Below are 18,875 nucleotides of genomic sequence, written 5' to 3' on the forward strand. Positions count from 1 at the left end.
TTACTCGACATTAAAACACGCAATTGGTTTGCATAACTTGTATAACAATGTAATCTTAACAAATACAAAATCAGAAAACCATTAAAATACTTTAAGTACCCCACAGAATTCATGACACTATCATTAATTAAACTATGCTCAACAATGAGCAGAATAACCCATATTTATCTCCACAGATTTAGAAGTGACAGATGATCATCATTAAGGAGATGAGAAAATGATGTATCCAACATTAGCTGCAAAATTTAAGCTAATTTCTTTCCCAGGTAATGACACCTTGTTAAGGACTGGCGGAACGCACCATGTATAGATGGTACGAAACTAGGTGCGTTCGCAGTCCGAGGTCCACCGTGCAGGTAAAAGACCCTGCAGCTAGCAAGACGGACAATATGGCGGTACACTAAAGGATACACGCGGGGGTTAAACCTCACCCAGCGTGAAGAAAGCGATCCTGTTAATCCACAGGACCGCAGTACCGCACTAGTGCGCGAGCAAGTGGTCAGCGGACTTAACCCCAGAAGGGATTGGAGCCCGATTAGACCCTTGCTGGCGTAACACCGCAACTGGGTGTGTAGAGAACTTTAAGAAGTATAAGTGCACAAGAGTGCGAGCGATGCCGCACTAACGGACGCCACTAACCACCCAGACTCGGGTATGGAAAGCGCAAGGCAGGCGCACGGCGCCGTACTGGCAGGCACAGCTACAGGACGCTGAGATGTGTGTCTAGTGCTGTAGGCTAAGTCGGGCGCTAGGTAGCAGCCATACACCTTCCGCGAACAGACATTCAATAGGGAAGGGATTTCAAAGGACGACTTGCACTCACAACATACACACATCAACAATTGTTAGACAATACTAGCGCATGGCCGTGCGGTCATGCGCAGTTTATATAGGAGCAGCACAGGAAGTGGCCACAGCACTTTTGCCCTTCTAGGACCTGCCAAGAGGACCAATGGAATGTGCTGCAGAGCCTGAGCACATGACCCTCGATCTCCAACGGGAGACCTTACGCTGGGCATGCTCAGTACATGCAGACAAGGACTTAGTCCCAGAGAAGTCCGCTCGCTGCTGACCAGTACTGACTTTAATGGCAGAGACTGGAGAAGCAGCACTAACTCTCTGAACAGAGTGAGAATGAGCAAGACGCTGGGACCGACGTCCTTGCTGAGCAGGCTCCACTGCGGCTGGACAAGAATGGGAGACCGCAGCGGAAGTGGCTCGAGATTCCCCCAGTGCAGAAGCGGGAACTCGACCCCTAACATTACCCCCCCTCCTAGGGCCCCCCCCTCCTTGGGCCTCGCTACGTTCAAAGGCAGCAATGAGCTGCGGAGCCCGAATGTGCTCCACAGGCTCCCAGGTTCTATCCTCTGGACCATGACCCTTCCAATCCACCAAATAAAATTTTTTGCCACGTACCACCTTGCTTCCCACAATAGCATTCACCTCAAATTCATCCGTGGATGAACCCGATGTCCCAGCAGAAGACTCAGAAAACCGAGACAAGCGAACGGGCTTTAAGAGGGAAACGTGAAAGGTATCGGTGATACCAAGGCGTGGAGGAATGGCCAAACGGTAAACCACAGGGTTGACCTGTTCCAGAACTTTAAACGGGCCAATGTAGCGAGGAGCAAACTTAGTGGACTCAACTCGCAGCCTGATGTTACGGGCGGAGAGCCACACTAAGTCGCCGGGAGCAAAGACCGGAGCGGGGCGCCGGTGTGTATCAGCCGAAACCCTCATTCTCTCCTTGGAGGCCCGGATAGCATCCTGTGTGCGGTCCCAGATGTCACGTGCCTCCACCGCCCAGTCTGCCACCCTAGAATCGGTGGAGGACACGGGCATGGGCACAGGGACACGCGGATGCTGGCCGTAATTAAGGAGAAAAGGAGTTTGACCAGTGGAATCGGCTACGGCGTTGTTCAGGGCAAATTCCGCCCAAGGTAGCAAAGATGCCCAGTCATCCTGCCTAGCAGAGACGAAATGTCGCAAATATGTCACCAGAGTCTGGTTGGTTCTCTCCACCAACCCATTCGTCTCGGGATGGTAAGCAGAGGAGAGGTTTAACTCTATGCTGAGTAAACGGCAGAGCTCTCTCCAAAACCGAGATGCGAACTGGGGACCCCGATCGCTGACAATCTTATCAGGCATACCATGCAAACGGAAAACGTGTTTAACGAACAACACCGCCAAGGCCCGTGCTGAGGGTAACCGAGGAAGCGGCACCAAATGCACCATCTTAGAGAAATGGTCAGTGACAACCCAAATAATGGAGCAGCCACGCGACTTGGGTAGACCCACCACAAAGTCCATTCCGACCATCTCCCAGGGCCTGTCTGCCACCGGTAGAGGGTAAAGCAACCCAGCAGGCCGTTGCCGAGGAGACCGATTCTGGGCGCAAGAAACGCACGCCTGAATGTAGTCCCTGACATCTCGGGCCATATGCGGCCACCAGTATGTTCTCGCCAAAAGCTCTGATGTCCTCTTTGTCCCAAAATGCCCCCCCACTCTGGAGGAGTGAGCCCAAGAGAGAACCTCCGGTCGCAAGTTAGCTGGCACGAAAGTCTTGCCCGGGGGCACAGACTCTAGCGAAACCGGAGCTACAGTTCTCAGGCTCTCAGTAGGGACAATAAGCCGAGGCTCCTCCTCCTCCTCCTCAGATGACACTACGGAGCGGGAGAGAGCGTCGGCACGAACGTTCTTCTCCCCGGAGAGAAAATGGAGAGTAAAATGGAACCGGGAGAAGAACAGGGACCATCTAGCCTGGCGAGAATTCAGCCGCTGGGCCGTCTGTATATACACCAAGTTCTTGTGGTCAGTGAAGACTTGGAAGGGAAAGCGAGCTCCCTCCAAGAGGTGTCTCCACTCTGAAAAAGCCAACTTCATAGCTAGCAACTCCCTGTCCCCGATGGAATAATTCCTCTCCGCTGGTGTGAAGGTCTTGGAGAAGAAGAAGCAAGGATGCTTCCGACCTTGAGCATCCTTTTGGAAAAGGACTGCTCCAGCACCAACGGATGAGGCATCCACCTCCAAGATGAATGGTTTATCTACATCGGGGCGATGTAGGATGGGAGCGCTAGCGAAGTGTGACTTAATCGAGAGAAAGGCCTTGGAGACCTCCTCTGACCACAACTTGGGATTTGCTCCCTTCTTGGTGAGGGCGACCAAGGGAGCTACCAAAGTTGAGAAGTGTGGAATGAACTGGCGATAATAATTAATGAACCCCATAAAGCGCTGCACCGCTTTAAGAGAATGGGGTTCCTGCCAGTCCATTACAGCCTGTAGCTTGGCAGGATCCATAGCCAAACCCTGGGCAGAAATGATATATCCAAGGAAAGGCAAGGACTCCTGCTCAAACACACACTTCTCCAACTTAGCGTAGAGGGAGTTTGCCCGTAAGAGGTCGAAGACTTTGCGAACATCTCTCCGATGGGAGTCTATATCTGGAGAGTAGATGAGAATGTCATCCAGATAGACTACGACCGAGGTGGTGAGCATATCCCGAAAGATGTCGTTCACAAAGTCTTGGAAAACGGCTGGGGCATTACAGAGCCCAAAGGGCATCACTAGATATTCATAGTGCCCATCCCTGGTGTTAAAAGCCGTCTTCCATTCATCCCCCTCACGGATGCGAATCAGGTTGTAAGCACCCCGCAGATCTAACTTTGTAAATACCTTTGCTCCCCGTAGCCTATCAAAGAGCTCAGATATCAGGGGTAATGGGTACTTGTTCTTAACGGTAATTGCGTTAAGACCCCTGTAGTCTATGCATGGACGTAAGTCTCCAGTCTTCTTCTGTACGAAGAAGAACCCAGCCCCTGCCGGTGACACTGACTTCCTAATGAATCCTCTTGCCAGATTCTCCTGAATATACTGGGACATTGCCTCCGTCTCCGGGAGAGATAACGGGTAGACTCGACCCCGGGGAGGCTCAGCACCAGGCAAGAGGTCAATAGGACAGTCATAGGGGCGGTGAGGCGGAAGGGTCTCCGCAGCTCTTTTGGAGAACACGTCTGCATGGGACCAATAGTGCTTGGGGAGAGAGGAAAGATCTGCGGGTACCTGTGTAGAAGCAACCTGAACGCACTCCCTCTGACATCTACCCTCACAGGATTTACTCCATCCCAAAATTCTCCCAGAGGACCACTCAATATGAGGAGAATGGTAGCGAAGCCATGGCATCCCCAACAGGACCTCATCAATTCCCTCAGGAATGACTAATAGGGAGATTATCTCCTGATGTGATGGAGACACAGATAGGGTGAAAGGAATGGTTTGGTGAGTAATCTGTGAAGGTAGTGTTGACCCATTTACCACTCGAACGGTCACTGGCTGGGTGAGCATCACCAAGGGTATTGCGTGACGCTGGGCAAAGGCGGAGGACATAAAGTTACCCTCTGCCCCAGAGTCCAAGCATAGCTCGACCGTGAGAGTGGATGGGCCTATGGTAATTGTCCCCTTGAAGGACAACTTTGAGGCAAACGTCGCCGTGTCTAGTGTACCTCCTCCAACTGCCACTAGACGCTGACGTTTCCCCGACCGCTGAGGACTCTTGGAGGCAAGACGTCCTGACTGCTGGCGAACATGACGAACCTTATGTGCACGAGCGGACTGAGACTTGGATCCCGCTCGTGTCACCTCCAAGGTCTCATGTGACTCAGATGTCTGGACTGGAGATTTCAAAGGTTTGGCGAAGGTAGGAGCCAGCCGAAACCTCTGCCTACACTGGGCTCGTTCCAACCTCCGCTCGTTAAAACGGAGGTCTATACGAGTAGAAATAGATATTAACTCCTCCAGTGTGGCAGGAATCTCCCTAGTGGCCAGAGCGTCCTTAACATGGTCAGCCAGGCCCCTCCAGAATATGGGGATAAGGGCTTTATCCGACCACTCCAGCTCGGAAGCTAACGTACGGAATCGGACGGAAAAATGGCTGACCAAGGACTCACCCTGAGTTAATGCCAGTAGTTGGAGCGCTGTATCATGGGTGAGTTGAGGTCCTAGAAAGACCTTTTTCAGCGTGCCCAGAAACAACGGAGCACTCTGCACCACATGATCATCACGCTCCCACAGCGGCGTAGCCCACTCCAACGCCCTGTCCGACAACAGCGAGACAATAAATCCCACCTTAGCCCGCTCTGTAGGAAAACGTGCAGCCAGGAGCTCGAGGTGGATAGAGCACTGACTCACGAATCCCCTACAAGTTTTGCAATCTCCAGAAAATTTTTCTGGCAACGGGAGGCGGGATAATGTCGGAACAGGGGTGGCAGTGGACAAGGTTGCTGCCGCCACGCCAGCAGCCTTTACAGCAACTGCGGTAACATCCACAGCTGAGGTTGAGTTCTCGAGAACCTTCAACCTACCCTCCAACTGCTGGATATACCGCAAAGATTGCTGAATGTCCGCCATACTAGCCAGACCCTGGCGCTAGTATTATGTTAAGGACTGGCGGAACGCACCATGTATAGATGGTACGAAACTAGGTGCGTTCGCAGTCCGAGGTCCACCGTGCAGGTAAAAGACCCTGCAGCTAGCAAGACGGACAATATGGCGGTACACTAAAGGATACACGCGGGGGTTAAACCTCACCCAGCGTGAAGAAAGCGATCCTGTTAATCCACAGGACCGCAGTACCGCACTAGTGCGCGAGCAAGTGGTCAGCGGACTTAACCCCAGAAGGGATTGGAGCCCGATTAGACCCTTGCTGGCGTAACACCGCAACTGGGTGTGTAGAGAACTTTAAGAAGTATAAGTGCACAAGAGTGCGAGCGATGCCGCACTAACGGACGCCACTAACCACCCAGACTCGGGTATGGAAAGCGCAAGGCAGGCGCACGGCGCCGTACTGGCAGGCACAGCTACAGGACGCTGAGATGTGTGTCTAGTGCTGTAGGCTAAGTCGGGCGCTAGGTAGCAGCCATACACCTTCCGCGAACAGACATTCAATAGGGAAGGGATTTCAAAGGACGACTTGCACTCACAACATACACACATCAACAATTGTTAGACAATACTAGCGCATGGCCGTGCGGTCATGCGCAGTTTATATAGGAGCAGCACAGGAAGTGGCCACAGCACTTTTGCCCTTCTAGGACCTGCCAAGAGGACCAATGGAATGTGCTGCAGAGCCTGAGCACATGACCCTCGATCTCCAACGGGAGACCTTACGCTGGGCATGCTCAGTACATGCAGACAAGGACTTAGTCCCAGAGAAGTCCGCTCGCTGCTGACCAGTACTGACTTTAATGGCAGAGACTGGAGAAGCAGCACTAACTCTCTGAACAGAGTGAGAATGAGCAAGACGCTGGGACCGACGTCCTTGCTGAGCAGGCTCCACTGCGGCTGGACAAGAATGGGAGACCGCAGCGGAAGTGGCTCGAGATTCCCCCAGTGCAGAAGCGGGAACTCGACCCCTAACACACCTTGACACTATTTAATGTGGAACATTTATAAACTATGATTCAGATATTTTATTAAAACATAAAAAAAGTGAGAATATTTAGACAATGAATTAGGACGTTTATAACACATCACTAAGCACATTAGTGTATGGATGTGGTACGGTAGCATATATACAGTATTCTTTGGAATTTTTAAAGAGCTAGCCCACTGCAAAATTTTTCAGTTTTTTAAGATTGAAAATAACTCGATAAAAAACAGAATTTGCATTGGGTCTTTAAGGACAGTGTGTCAACCATTAGATTTGCTACTGGGGAAGCATAGATTGGCGAGGAAAGATCAGAGAATATTTTGCGCTCAGTGAGCGGGGTAATCAAAGAGACAGATGTGGTTGACATCCTCCTCTGTGCCAATTAAATATGACCTCCCTGCTGATGTTTTAACGGTCTAATTAAAGTTAAGTTTCAATTCCACGGAGAGAAATCCAGGAAACAGCACTTATTCATTTAAGCACACTTGTGTATTCTGTATGGTACTTTCATAATAGCATAGACCCTTATACTGAAAATGATATGGATTATTAGATTTCGAAAGATCAATAACTATTAACATGTTGTAAACCCAATTTGTCAACTGCTATTTGTGAACATCAAAGGAGGAAGGTGAAGTACATCTTCAGCTGCACTAACGTATGCTCACAATCGTTTAGCATCTATTTCTAAGGGTAAGTACTCATTTTGTGCCAAACATCTCGTTCCTCAATGTAGAAAGTAAAAAAAAAAAAATTAGAAACATGTTTTTGTACATCTTAAATATTGTAATGTGGGAGGTTGCACAAAATTATATTTGTTAATGAGGAATAGGAGAAAAGCTTTGTCATTGCTGCAAAACTTTTATGGTATTGATCTGGCAGAAAAAATAGCAGGTAACCAGATTAGGCAGTGTGCAGCTTTTAGAGAATATACTCAATTTAAAACAAAGAATGAAAAATTTAAGAAAGCGGCGCTCACCACTGTGAAAAAATAGCAACTTTATTTGGTGGTCATATGAGAACAGGAGACATGAAGGAATGAATGAGTGACAGATGTTTCACTTAAACTACACTTACTCTGGCTTCTATGCAAAACAGCTGCCACTTATTCATCTCTTTATGTCTCCTCTCCTCACATGATGACCACAAAAAGTTGTCATTTTTTCACACCAGTGGTGAGCGCCACTTCCCTCCATTTTTCATTCTTTCTTTTATATATTTCTAAATAACCTGCAGAATTGCAAGCCCGATTACAACTTGTAATTATCTTTATCTAAAGATGGTATAATCAGTAGAAACTGTATTAAAACTTTCACCACTTCTGTAAAGAGAACATACCATGAACATCTATGGTAATTAAGGCACCAAGAGTAATGCGCTCCATTTTTGTTAACCTTCCTCTCACGAGATTAACAATGTCTTCAATTTGCACACTGCATTTTTTTAGAATTTTTTGTAGACCTTTGTTTCCTAGTAAAGCCTGAAAATAAGCGAAGAACAAAAAAGAAACAATAAATATAATTTAATGATTTGTGGCAAATTATTGTACAGTTTTTTTTTTATGTAGGGGTCAAAATAAAAAGAATTTTAATAAGAAACTTGGAAAGTTTGTATTAATGCTGAGATCTTTTGTACATTAAGTTTTTTACCTAGTCTTAGAAAAATACAGATGTAGTCTTCCAAATACAAACAAAATAAAAAGCAATCAGGGTTCTCCTCAAAATAAATCAATAGAGCAGATGTCCACATCATCCGCCATTGAGTGGATTGGCTATGGATTTTGCCATGGTAAAAAAACAGTGTTGCGACAAATGTGTGCAATAGTGTATAACAAATTTATCCTCTCTGGACATTAACTGTTGGAAGGATACGAAGTAAAATACAAATGGTAGAACAATCTAACTGACTCTTTCCTGGGCTAAGATCCTGAGATTCATGTTTTGGCTTCTCAAAAATGTTTCATCCAAACAAATAATTCCTCCTTTCTACTACTAATTATATCACACCAATTTAAGCAAAATATTTATTCAAGCTTGCATCTGCAAAAAAAAAAAAACTATAATTGCTATTTTAAAAAAAAATAATTTATACAGGGTTGCTTTCAAGAAAATTACCACTTGTTAAGTTACATGTTTTCATACTATTTCTATTGTTGAAACAATATAAAAGTTATGCATTGTTACATACTTACATAATTGCACAGCTACATAGGTTGAAAAAAGTCACAAATCCATCAAGTTCAACCTTTGTCCACCAGTTATAGATTTTCTATTATGAGTATATATAACATACAATGCCATTTGTTGGGAGAAAAGAATCCAGCCCATTTTTAAATGCTGATAAAATATATGCTATTACTATTTCTTTCGGTAAGGTATTTCACAGTCTGGCTGCTCTAAGTGTGAAGAACCCTTTCCAGTTTAGCTGCAGGGAGCGCCTTTCCACCACATGTAACTAATTCCTCTATTTCATAGTCTTTGAAATAAATATGTCCTTTGTGTTGACAACATATATATTCATACATATAAATGAGAATGAGATTTTTCTAAGCTAAACAAGCCTAAATTTTTCATCCTTATTATAAGAGAGGCATTCTACCCATTCTATGTAATAATCTAATTGGTTATAATATCTGATCTATAATGATATGTAAAAAAGCAAAAAACAATAAATATTAAAATATAGAAAAGTCATTCTTTCTAACTCCCTTTGCGATTAATTTGGGAGAACTATGATTGTCCAGGTCAATATGATAATGACAGTTCAGTTATGGAAAACATCTCAGAAATTAAGAAAAAAAATGTGAGTCGCTATTTTCCAAGACCCGTAACATTTTTATTTTACAATCAATTGAGTTGTATGCAGGGGGCTTGTTTTTTAGCATAGTGACCTGATGTTTTTATTGATACTTTTGGGCAAATTTAAAAAAAAAACAGGTAAAATAGCATGATAAAGGCTAATAACATCATGAAAACACAATACCATAGAAGAAAGAAATATGGCCAAATGACGTACAGTATATAAATGCAAAAAACCTGAGATATTGAATCAGAATATGGGAAGCTCATTAAATGTATATGTGACGCCCAGGAGACCGGGATACCCAGCACCGGACCAATGGAGTCTGTCTCTTGAGGGGGATGTCACGGGTGGCTTGACCCGGTGCTGTGGCCTCAGGCAATGCACAGTGTAAGGGGTATCATGAGGGGACAGGCACTTACTTGATCAGCAGCAGGTTCTCCCAGCGGTGACGATCCCGATCCTGGATAGATGGCTATTGTCCAAATGAAAGACTGAGGCACTGAAACGTTTAACCAGTTTACTTTAACATAAAAGGATTTACAACCAGTCCTGTCACCGGAGTCTGTATAGGAACTCTGAGTTACTTTGACCCTGCCGGGGTCTTCGCCTCTTATTGTGCGCAATTTCTATGTGGCCCTGCTGCTGTATGTGAACTGGCTGCCGGCCCAATCTGTCCCCTCCGGGTCCTGGTTCGACGGGCAACCCGAGTCCTTTTATCGGTTTACCCCCTCTGGGAGTACCGCTGAACTCTGTGTCTGTTGCTGCGTCCGGCCCTAGTGAAGCTGATATCACCTCACGTTTTTCCGGTTGCTGTATTATGTATAATGAATACAGCCGCGGATCCGGTATCCATCTTTGCGCCTGTTCTGGGTAGTGATTAATGCTACCCGGTTCTCACAATGTCCTTTTTCTCTATCCCTCTTCTCCTCAGGCCGGTGATTTAGGCCTGGTAACAGTCACAGGGCTGTTAGAGATTCAACTGTATGACCTCTCACTTTCAGCTCCTTAGCCCAACTGCCATTTCTTCTCTCAGACCAGAATGGATCAAGGGGAGTCTCTGGAGCTCCCCCTTCTGGCCGGAGGTGGTAGTGCAGTCTTGCTATTTTAGTATTTGTACTTACTGTCAGTAACTATTTTTGTGGCAAATACCCCTAGGGGTGCCACATTCCCCCTTAGTTAAGAACAGTACTCCGGGACTGTGGGACAATAACATTTTGAAATAACAATTAATATGTACAGAGTCTTAAAAATGAAAAGTTACAAAAACCACTCAAGGAAACAAAAATAGAGTTCTGTAAAAAGTCACTTCAAATAGCGTCCATTAATACAGTTCTATCCTTGAAGGTATTAGGAAAGGCACTGTACTTAGTGTCCAGGAATTTAGTTCCATTTTTCCAACGGAGTTATCAATATAAAGTCTAAAGAAAGTTCAAAAAGAGCAAAAAGCAAAGTTCAAAAAGCAGTCTTTCCGGAGCTTTGATTTAGTGCCTCCGGGCTGATAAAAAGTTCAAGAATATGCAATAAGTTCATACAGACAAGTCTCTGTAGGCACTGGGCTTAAACGTTGCAGACTGATAACAATGACTATACTACATTTTCTGTTTAACTATATACGGCATAACATATATACAATTCACATTATGAGCTTTATAGTTGGTAATCTGCATACCTGGCCGGTAATTGGCCCTGGGTACTACGCTGTGATCTACGTAATAGCGGTATCTCTTCATGTGGTGTACTACTGTCTACTGCGGATGTAGTATCTGCCCGCTCTGCTAAAGATAATTCCATGACTATGGAGTTGGCAAGTCCACCGTGAATGAGATTACTCTGATCAGGAATCTGTTCTTCCTGGCCTGGAACCTCCTGTAGTACGGGGTCAGCCTCTTCCTGTCTTGGGACTTCTGGTATTGGGTTCGGTGTTGGGTAAAAGGCCACCATGGGAACCACTACTGCACCATGGTATGTTAGTAGGGTTTTGGGAAAGTCTCCTATACAGGTGTGATACATTTCCTCTTCTTTTTCCTTTACTGGTTGAACCTGTATGGGTTGAATAACTTCTGGTTCTGGCTGGACAACTTCTGGCTCTTTCAATGCTTCCGGACACAATTTAAGATTGTCTCTTGACACTAGTACAGATGTTAAGCCTCTGTTTTTGCTAATGAGACACATTTTAGCATTATCCATTCTTGTTGGTAAAACTGTGTAGGGTACGGCTTCCCACTGATTGTCTAGTTTATTGGTTCGACGATTTCTCTTGAGCACTTGGTCACCCGGTCTTAATGGGGTCGCTAGAGCATTCTGGTTGAAAGTTCGCTCTTGTCTTTCTCTAGTTTGCTGAAGGCTTCTTTCCACACTCTCTTGCACTTGGCGATACTGCTTTTGCCGTATGATATCCCAATTGGAGTCTTGAACTTCTGCGTCTGGTTTCAGAATTCCCATTTCTAGATCGATTGGTAATTGGCCGGGTCTTGCACGCATAAGGTAAGCTGGGGTGCAGTTGGTGGAGCTCACCGGGACATGATTATACAGATCCACCAAGTCAGGCAATTTCTCTGGCCATTGATTCCTATCTGTCTCAGGTAAAGTCTTTAGTAGGTCTATTACAATATGGTTCATCTTCTCGCATAAGCCGTTTGTTTGTGGATGATAGGCCGTCGTCCGGATCTTTTTGCAACCATACATATTACAGAATTCTCTGAAGATCTCTGATTCAAAGGCTGTACCTTGGTCGGTGAGAACCTGTTCCGGATATCCATGGGGTCTACAAAAGTACGTTTGGAACGCTTTGGCTGCTGTTTTTGCTGTCAGATCTTTTACGGGTACTACTACCAAGAAACGTGAATAATGGTCCACGATGGTCAAGGCATAGACATAGCCGGACCGGCTTGGTGTCAACTTCACGTGGTCCATGGCTACAAGTTCAAGTGGTTGTTTGGTGATTATGGGCTGCAGTGGTGCTCTTTGGTTCTTTTGATCGTTTCTTCTGAGGTTGCACGGGCCACAATTTCTGCACCACTGTTCGATTGATTTTCTCATCCTGACCCAATAAAATCTTTCTCTTAGAAGTACTTCTAACTTTTTCCAACCGAAGTGACCAGCACCATTATGGTAAGCTTCGAGGACCATCTTCACATCTTGTTTAGGCACAATAATCTGCCAAACCAATTCATGTGTTTTCGGATTGGTGTATCTTCTACAGAGCTTCCCTTGATACAGGAACATTTTGCCTCTCTCTTTCCAGAGTTGATGCGTCTCTTCTGGGGCATCCTCATCGGGATATGCACTTTGCTCAGTCAACAGTTCCTTCACCAACTTCACAGCCGGATTGCTGTCTTGGGTGTCAGCCCATCTATGGTGTGCTAACGGATTTAAATTCACCTCTTGTTGTTTCTGATAGGTACTTGACTGATGATGTTTTGCCTTGGGACGATGGAAGGCTGGTAGTTCAATTTCTTCAAGCTCCCCCGTTTCCTCTTCTACATCCCTCAAGTGTGGCATCCGGGATAGGGCATCGACATTTCCATTCTTGCAACCTGCTCGATACTTGATTATGAAGTTGTAATTAGATAACCGGGCTATCCATCGCTGTTCTAACGCACCTAATTTGGCTGTGTCCAGGTGGGTCAACGGATTGTTGTCAGTATAGACAATAAATTCTGCAGCGGCCAGATAGTGTTTGAAACGCTCCGTCACAGCCCAAACTACTGCCAGTAGTTCCAATTTGAAGGAGCTGTAATTTTCTGAATTTCTTTCAGTAGGCCGGAGCTTTCTACTTGCAAAGGCGATGACTTTCTCCCGACCTTCTTGCTTTTGTGACAGCACCGCTCCTAGTCCCACATTACTGGCATCGGTGTAGAGGATGAAAGGTTGATGGTAATCTGGGTATGCCAGAACCTCTTCTCCGGTTAGTGCCTTCTTTAGTTGTTCAAAGGAGTCTTCCCTTTCGTCGTTCCACTGAAAAGGAGGGTTTCGGTTTGAAGGTTTCTTCGTCTGCCCTACCAAGGTGTCTTGTAAGGGTGCTGCCAACTTGGTAAATCCTTTTATAAATCTGCGATAGTAACCCACCAATCCCAGGAATTGTCTCACTTCTTTTGCGCTGGTAGGTCTTGGCCAATCCCTTATGGCGCTTATTTTCTCGGGATCTGGTGCTACTCCCTCCGAACTCACGATGTGTCCCAGGTACTGTACCTTTGGCTTGAGAAGGTGACATTTGGATGGCTTGACTTTCATGCCATACCTGGATAAGGCTTCGAACACTTCTGCCAGGTCTATTAAGTGTTGTTCGTAAGTCTTTGAGTAGACGATCACATCATCTAGGTACAGGAGGACGGTCTCGAAGTTCTTGTGTCCGAGGCAGCATTCCATCAGCCGCTGGAAGGTACCGGATGCGTTGCAGAGTCCGAACGGCATGCGATTAAATTCACATAGACCCATTGGTGTGGTGAATGCCGTCTTTTCCTTATCTCTCTCAGCCACAGGGACTTGTCAATACCCGCTTGTTAAGTCTAAGGTGGAAAAATAATTAGCAGATTTCAAAGCAGTTAAGGACTCTTCTATCCTAGGCAAGGGGTAGGCGTCTTTATGGGTGATGTTATTAATCTTCCGGTAGTCTACGCACATTCTCATGGTTCCGTCCTTTTTTTTGACAATCACTAGAGGGGCCGCCCAGGGGCTACAGCTGTCTCTTATTACCCCGGCCTGTTTCATTTCCCTCAGCATATCTTTTGCACATTGATAGTGAGCGGGCGGTATGGGTCTATATCTTTCTTTTATTGGGGGATGGTCACCTGTGGGGATTGTGTGTTCTACCCCTTCTATCCGTCCGAAGTCCAATGGGTGTTTACTGAAGACTTGTTCATATTCCGTCACTAGCCTATACACCCCTTGTTTTTGATGGGTAGGTGTTGAATTTATGCCCACGTGTAGCTGTTGGCACCAATCCTCCATTTCTCCATCTGAGCCATTGCCTTCCACCTGACAGGTTGGTTCTAAGGGCTCAATGGTTGTGATGGCATTGTTGTCAACAGTATATAGCTTTGCCATTGTAGCATACCTTGGCAAAGTGACCTCTTCCTCTCCACAGTTCAAAAGTCGTACCGGCACTCGTCCCCGGTGTACCTCGACTATCCCTCGTGCTGTGAGTATAGTGGGCCTGCTGTCGGTGTACACTGGTTCTATTAAGGCTTGATAATCTCGTCCCTTAGTACCAATGGCTGCTCTACACCATTCCAGCATTTCTGTTTTTGGTGGGATTACAATAGACGTTGGATCACTTACCCTCACACTGCCGATTTCTCCACCTGCAACTTCTACCTGTTGCCTTAACATCAATACTTTTATTTCCCTCCGGAGAACTCTCTGCCGGCAGGATTGGGCAGTTTCAGCAATTTGCTGTAAGACAGAAATGACTTCGGAAAAGCAGTTCTCTAACACATTCATTCCTATCAATACAGTTGGTTCACAGTTCCGCCGGTCAACATCAACAACAATTATACCCTGTTTCTTCAGTTCTACTTTACCAATCTTTATGGTCATCTCCCTGAATCCTAGTTTCGGTACCAACTTACCATTACTGGCCCATATATCTAGTTCAACATCAGAGGGCCCTTTATCAATATCTGCATCAGCCCAGTACCTCTTATAAAGGATATACGGTATAGATGAAATCTGGGAACCTGTGTCCAGCAAAGCGTTGAGGGGAATTCCGTCCAGCACGATAGGGATAATGGGTCGTCCTCCGATGTACCTGTCGTGCCAGGGTGTTGGGCCTTGAAAGTTCATTCCTGCGAAGCGGCCCGCATTCCCAGGGGATTCCCGTTTAAATCACAATCTCGTGCAAAGTGGCCCGGCTGCTGGCAACGGCGGCAAATGGGCTGTCCATCCGGTTGGTAGCGGTCGCGGGGTCGTCCTCTCCATGTCGGATATCTCCGGGGTCTCATCCATGGAACATCCTCTCTACAGTTTGCCAACTCCATCTTGTGTCCTCTCATCTCCTGCATGGTTTTAGCCATTGAAGCAACAACATCAGCTAAAGAGTCAAGCTTTTGTTGAAGAGCCTCATTAGTACTGGGCCCCAGGGGTTTAGCAATGGCCCCAGACATAGCTGATGTCACTGGCACTCCCTGTTGTTGAGGTGCCTCTGCCATGGGTTGCGCAGGATCCTGATCCCGAGGTGCCTCTGCCAGCTGGAGACGTATAGCGCTCTCCTTTAATTGGGCAAATGTCAATTCAGGGTTCTTAAAAACAAGCATGCTCACATGCCCCCGGTGAGAAGGGGTGTAGAGTCCCTCAATAAATTGATCTCTTAGCAGTTTATCCGCTCCGGTGTTAAAAATGGGTTCAGCCAGTGTAAGTGATTTAAGGGCTTCCTGCAGGTTTAAGGCAAAGTCTCTCACGCCCTCATTAGCTTTTTGTTTGCAATTAAAGAATCGTATTTTAGCTTTGCTGCTGGCCGTGGTTTCAAATGTAGCTTTTAATCCAGCAAATATGCGTTCAACAGTGCCTTTTAGATCAGCTGCCCATGCTGTGACTTCTCGCTTAGCATGGCCACTTAACTGCATCATCAGGAGACTAACACGCTGAACTTCACCCACAGGGAACATGTCAAAATGGGCCAGCATCTTTTCTCTGAAATCGTCAAGGGTATTAGGCTCACCTTCATACATTGGAAGCCATGGGCCACCCGGGGTATATGGCATCAGCACCGGCATGATGGGCGCCACTCCTTGCACCGCTGCGCTGCCGGACTCTCTATTGACACTCTGTCTTTCAGCTGCATTAGCGTTGCCGGGTGCTGCGGCGTCTCCGTGCTGCGACATACTGTGCCTTCTTAGTTAATCCGGACCCTTCCGGTCCTCCGCTTCCGTCGGGATAGTGTAGATTCGTTCCACTGTGCAGCAGGATCGATTTTCCCCTTGCTCTGATGTCAGAGCGCTCAGCTTGGTGCCGCCCACAATGACACGCCCCCTGCTGCTCTCACCCACCGCGCTCTGTAATGGCGGATTCTGAAGTTTTTCAGTTAGACTGGGGCTCAGGTAATGGCGTAGCTCAATTAACAGTCTCGTGCCTAACGGTTATGAGGTGATTACCTCAGGGGATGGCGGCCATCTTTACTCCATTATAACCAATGGGGAAAAGTCACTTTCAATAGTTTTCAATGGGGAATGGATTTTTCTTTAATAAAGTCAATTTTCAAGATTTTTCATCCCAGTTTTCACAGTTTTGGGCTCCAATCACGGCACACAATACCCGGTATACGGGCTGGCTAGATCCTGTTCGTGACGCCAATTGTGACGCCCAAGAGACCGGGGTACCCAGCACCGGACCAATGGAGTCTGTCTCTTGAGGGGGATGTCACGGGTGGCTTGACCCGGTGCTGTGGCCTCAGGCAATGCACAGTGTAAGGGGTATCATGAGGGGACAGGCACTTACTTGATCAGCAGCAGGTTCTCCCAGCGGTGACGATCCCGATCCTGGATAGATGGCTATTGTCCAAATGAAAGACTGAGGCACTGAAACGTTTAACCAGTTTACTTTGACATAAAAGGATTTACAACCAGTCCTGTCACCGGAGTCTGTATGGGAACTCTGAGTTACTTTGACCCTGCCGGGGTCTTCGCCTCTTATTGTGCGCAATTTCTATGTGGCCCTGCTGCTGTATGTGAACTGGCTGCCGGCCCAATCTGTCCCCTCCGGGTCCTGGTTCGACGGGCAACCCGAGTCCTTTTATCGGTTTACCCCCTCTGGGAGTACCGCTGAACTCTGTGTCTGTTGCTGCGTCCGGCCCTAGTGAAGCTGATATCACCTCACGTTTTTCCGGTTGCTGTATTATATATAATGAATACAGCCGCGGATCCGGTATCCGTCTTTGTGCCTGTTCTGGGTAGTGATTAATGCTACCCGGTTCTCACAATGTCCTTTTTCTCTATCCCTCTTCTCCTCAGGCCGGTGATTTAGGCCTGGTAACAGTCACAGGGCTGTTAGAGATTCAACTGTATGACCTCTCACTTTCAGCTCCTTAGCCCAACTGCCATTTCTTCTCTCAGACCAGAATGGATCAAGGGGAGTCTCTGGAGCTCCCCCTTCTGGCCGGAGGTGGTAGTGCAGTCTTGCTATTTTAGTATTTGTACTTACTGTCAGTAACTATTTTTGTGGCAAATACCCCTAGGGGTGCCACATATAAGTAGGGCATTTTTCAAGATAAGCACCTATCAAATGTTATGTATTCACTATAAACTTATGACTAATATGCACTTTTAGTGTTACCTCTGAATTTACCTATGGTAGTTGAACTTTAGTCATAATCACTAGTGTTTTATTCTATTGGTCTTTCATCACAAGCATGTATTTGACCAATTTTGGTTTTTACATGTAATTACCACTTTTGGCACAACATTATCTACTATATAAAGCTGAATGTGTGTGTGTGTGTGTGTATGTGTGTATGTCCGGGATTGGCATCTGCACCGTCGCAGCTACAGCCACAAAATTTTGCACAGTCACACGTCTGGACCCCGAGAGCGTCATAGGCTATATTGTGAGGCGAAATTTTAACCCCGCGTGTTCCAATTCACCAAACAATTTTGCCCCTATCTACATAATGGGGAAAAAAGTGAAAGGAAAAGTGTTGGAAGCTTCGCAGCTACAGCAACAAAATTTTGCACAGTCACACGTCTGGACCCTGAGAGCGTCATAGGCTACGTTGTGAGGTGAAATTTTAACCCCGCGCTTTCCAATTCACCAAACAATTTTGCCCCTATCTACATAATGGGGAAAAAGTGAAATGAAAAGTGTTGGAGGCAAATTGACAGCTGCCAGATGTGAACAAGGGGGACTTAAAGAATGAGAGCGATGGCGCAAAAGAGTATATACCGATCAGTTGCTAAGGTGGGGCCCCGACATGAGATACTCACCACACATGGGGATATGAACACACACACAAAATGCGCCACACACTACCACGTGCTTGAACACATATACCACCCTCAGCACACATTTCACCACACATACACCAACCTCGCCACATAAAAGTCGAAACACAAAAGTTGCCGCTCAAAACTCGCCACGCGCAAAACTCGCCACATGCAAAAACTAGGCTCACGCAAAACTCGCCACAAGTGCAAAACTCACCTCATGGAAAACTCGCCACACGCAAAACTTGCACACGCGGAAAAATTGACACATGCAAAAGTTGCCTCACACAAAACTTGCACATACTCAAAAGGCACCAGACTAACACTAACCTGTTACATGCAACTTGACACACAAAAAGTTGCTACACGCATGTTGCCACACAAAACTCATCTCACAAAAGTCGCTACATGCATGTAGCCACACACAACTCAACACAGACAACTTGACAAACGAAACTCGCCCTAAAACACACACAAGTCTGGTATTAGCCTTCAAAAATAAAAATCTGATTAATAAGCAGACAAACTACAAGAGCAACAAATGTACCATATAGGAAATACAGCAGCTGTCAGTCACATGACCTGTCTATTATGTGTATGTGTGAGCTAATATATACTGCCAGGGAGAGGGCTTCCTGTTGGCTGGGGATTTATCAGGCTGCCAATTTATCTTACAAATACTGAGGTAAAAATACTGAGCAAATAACGTGTTAACGAGGTCTAATACAGGAGAT

The 18,875-nt window shown here is 46.3% G+C and overlaps 1 protein-coding gene across 1 annotated transcript in view; it reads right to left on the reverse strand.

The window, feature by feature from the left end:
• Window positions 1-18,875, reverse strand: part of LOC138674484 (dynein axonemal heavy chain 3-like) — a 3,367,401-nt gene that overhangs the window by 2,181,884 nt on the left and 1,166,642 nt on the right. Inside the window, 1 exon segment of the mRNA XM_069762320.1 lies at window positions 7,763-7,904. Within this exon segment, the coding sequence (XP_069618421.1) occupies window positions 7,763-7,904 (142 nt within the window).

The sequence above is a fragment of the Ranitomeya imitator genome, chromosome 4 (assembly GCF_032444005.1).
Source record: "Ranitomeya imitator isolate aRanImi1 chromosome 4, aRanImi1.pri, whole genome shotgun sequence".
Classification (NCBI taxonomy): Eukaryota; Metazoa; Chordata; class Amphibia; order Anura; family Dendrobatidae; genus Ranitomeya; species Ranitomeya imitator.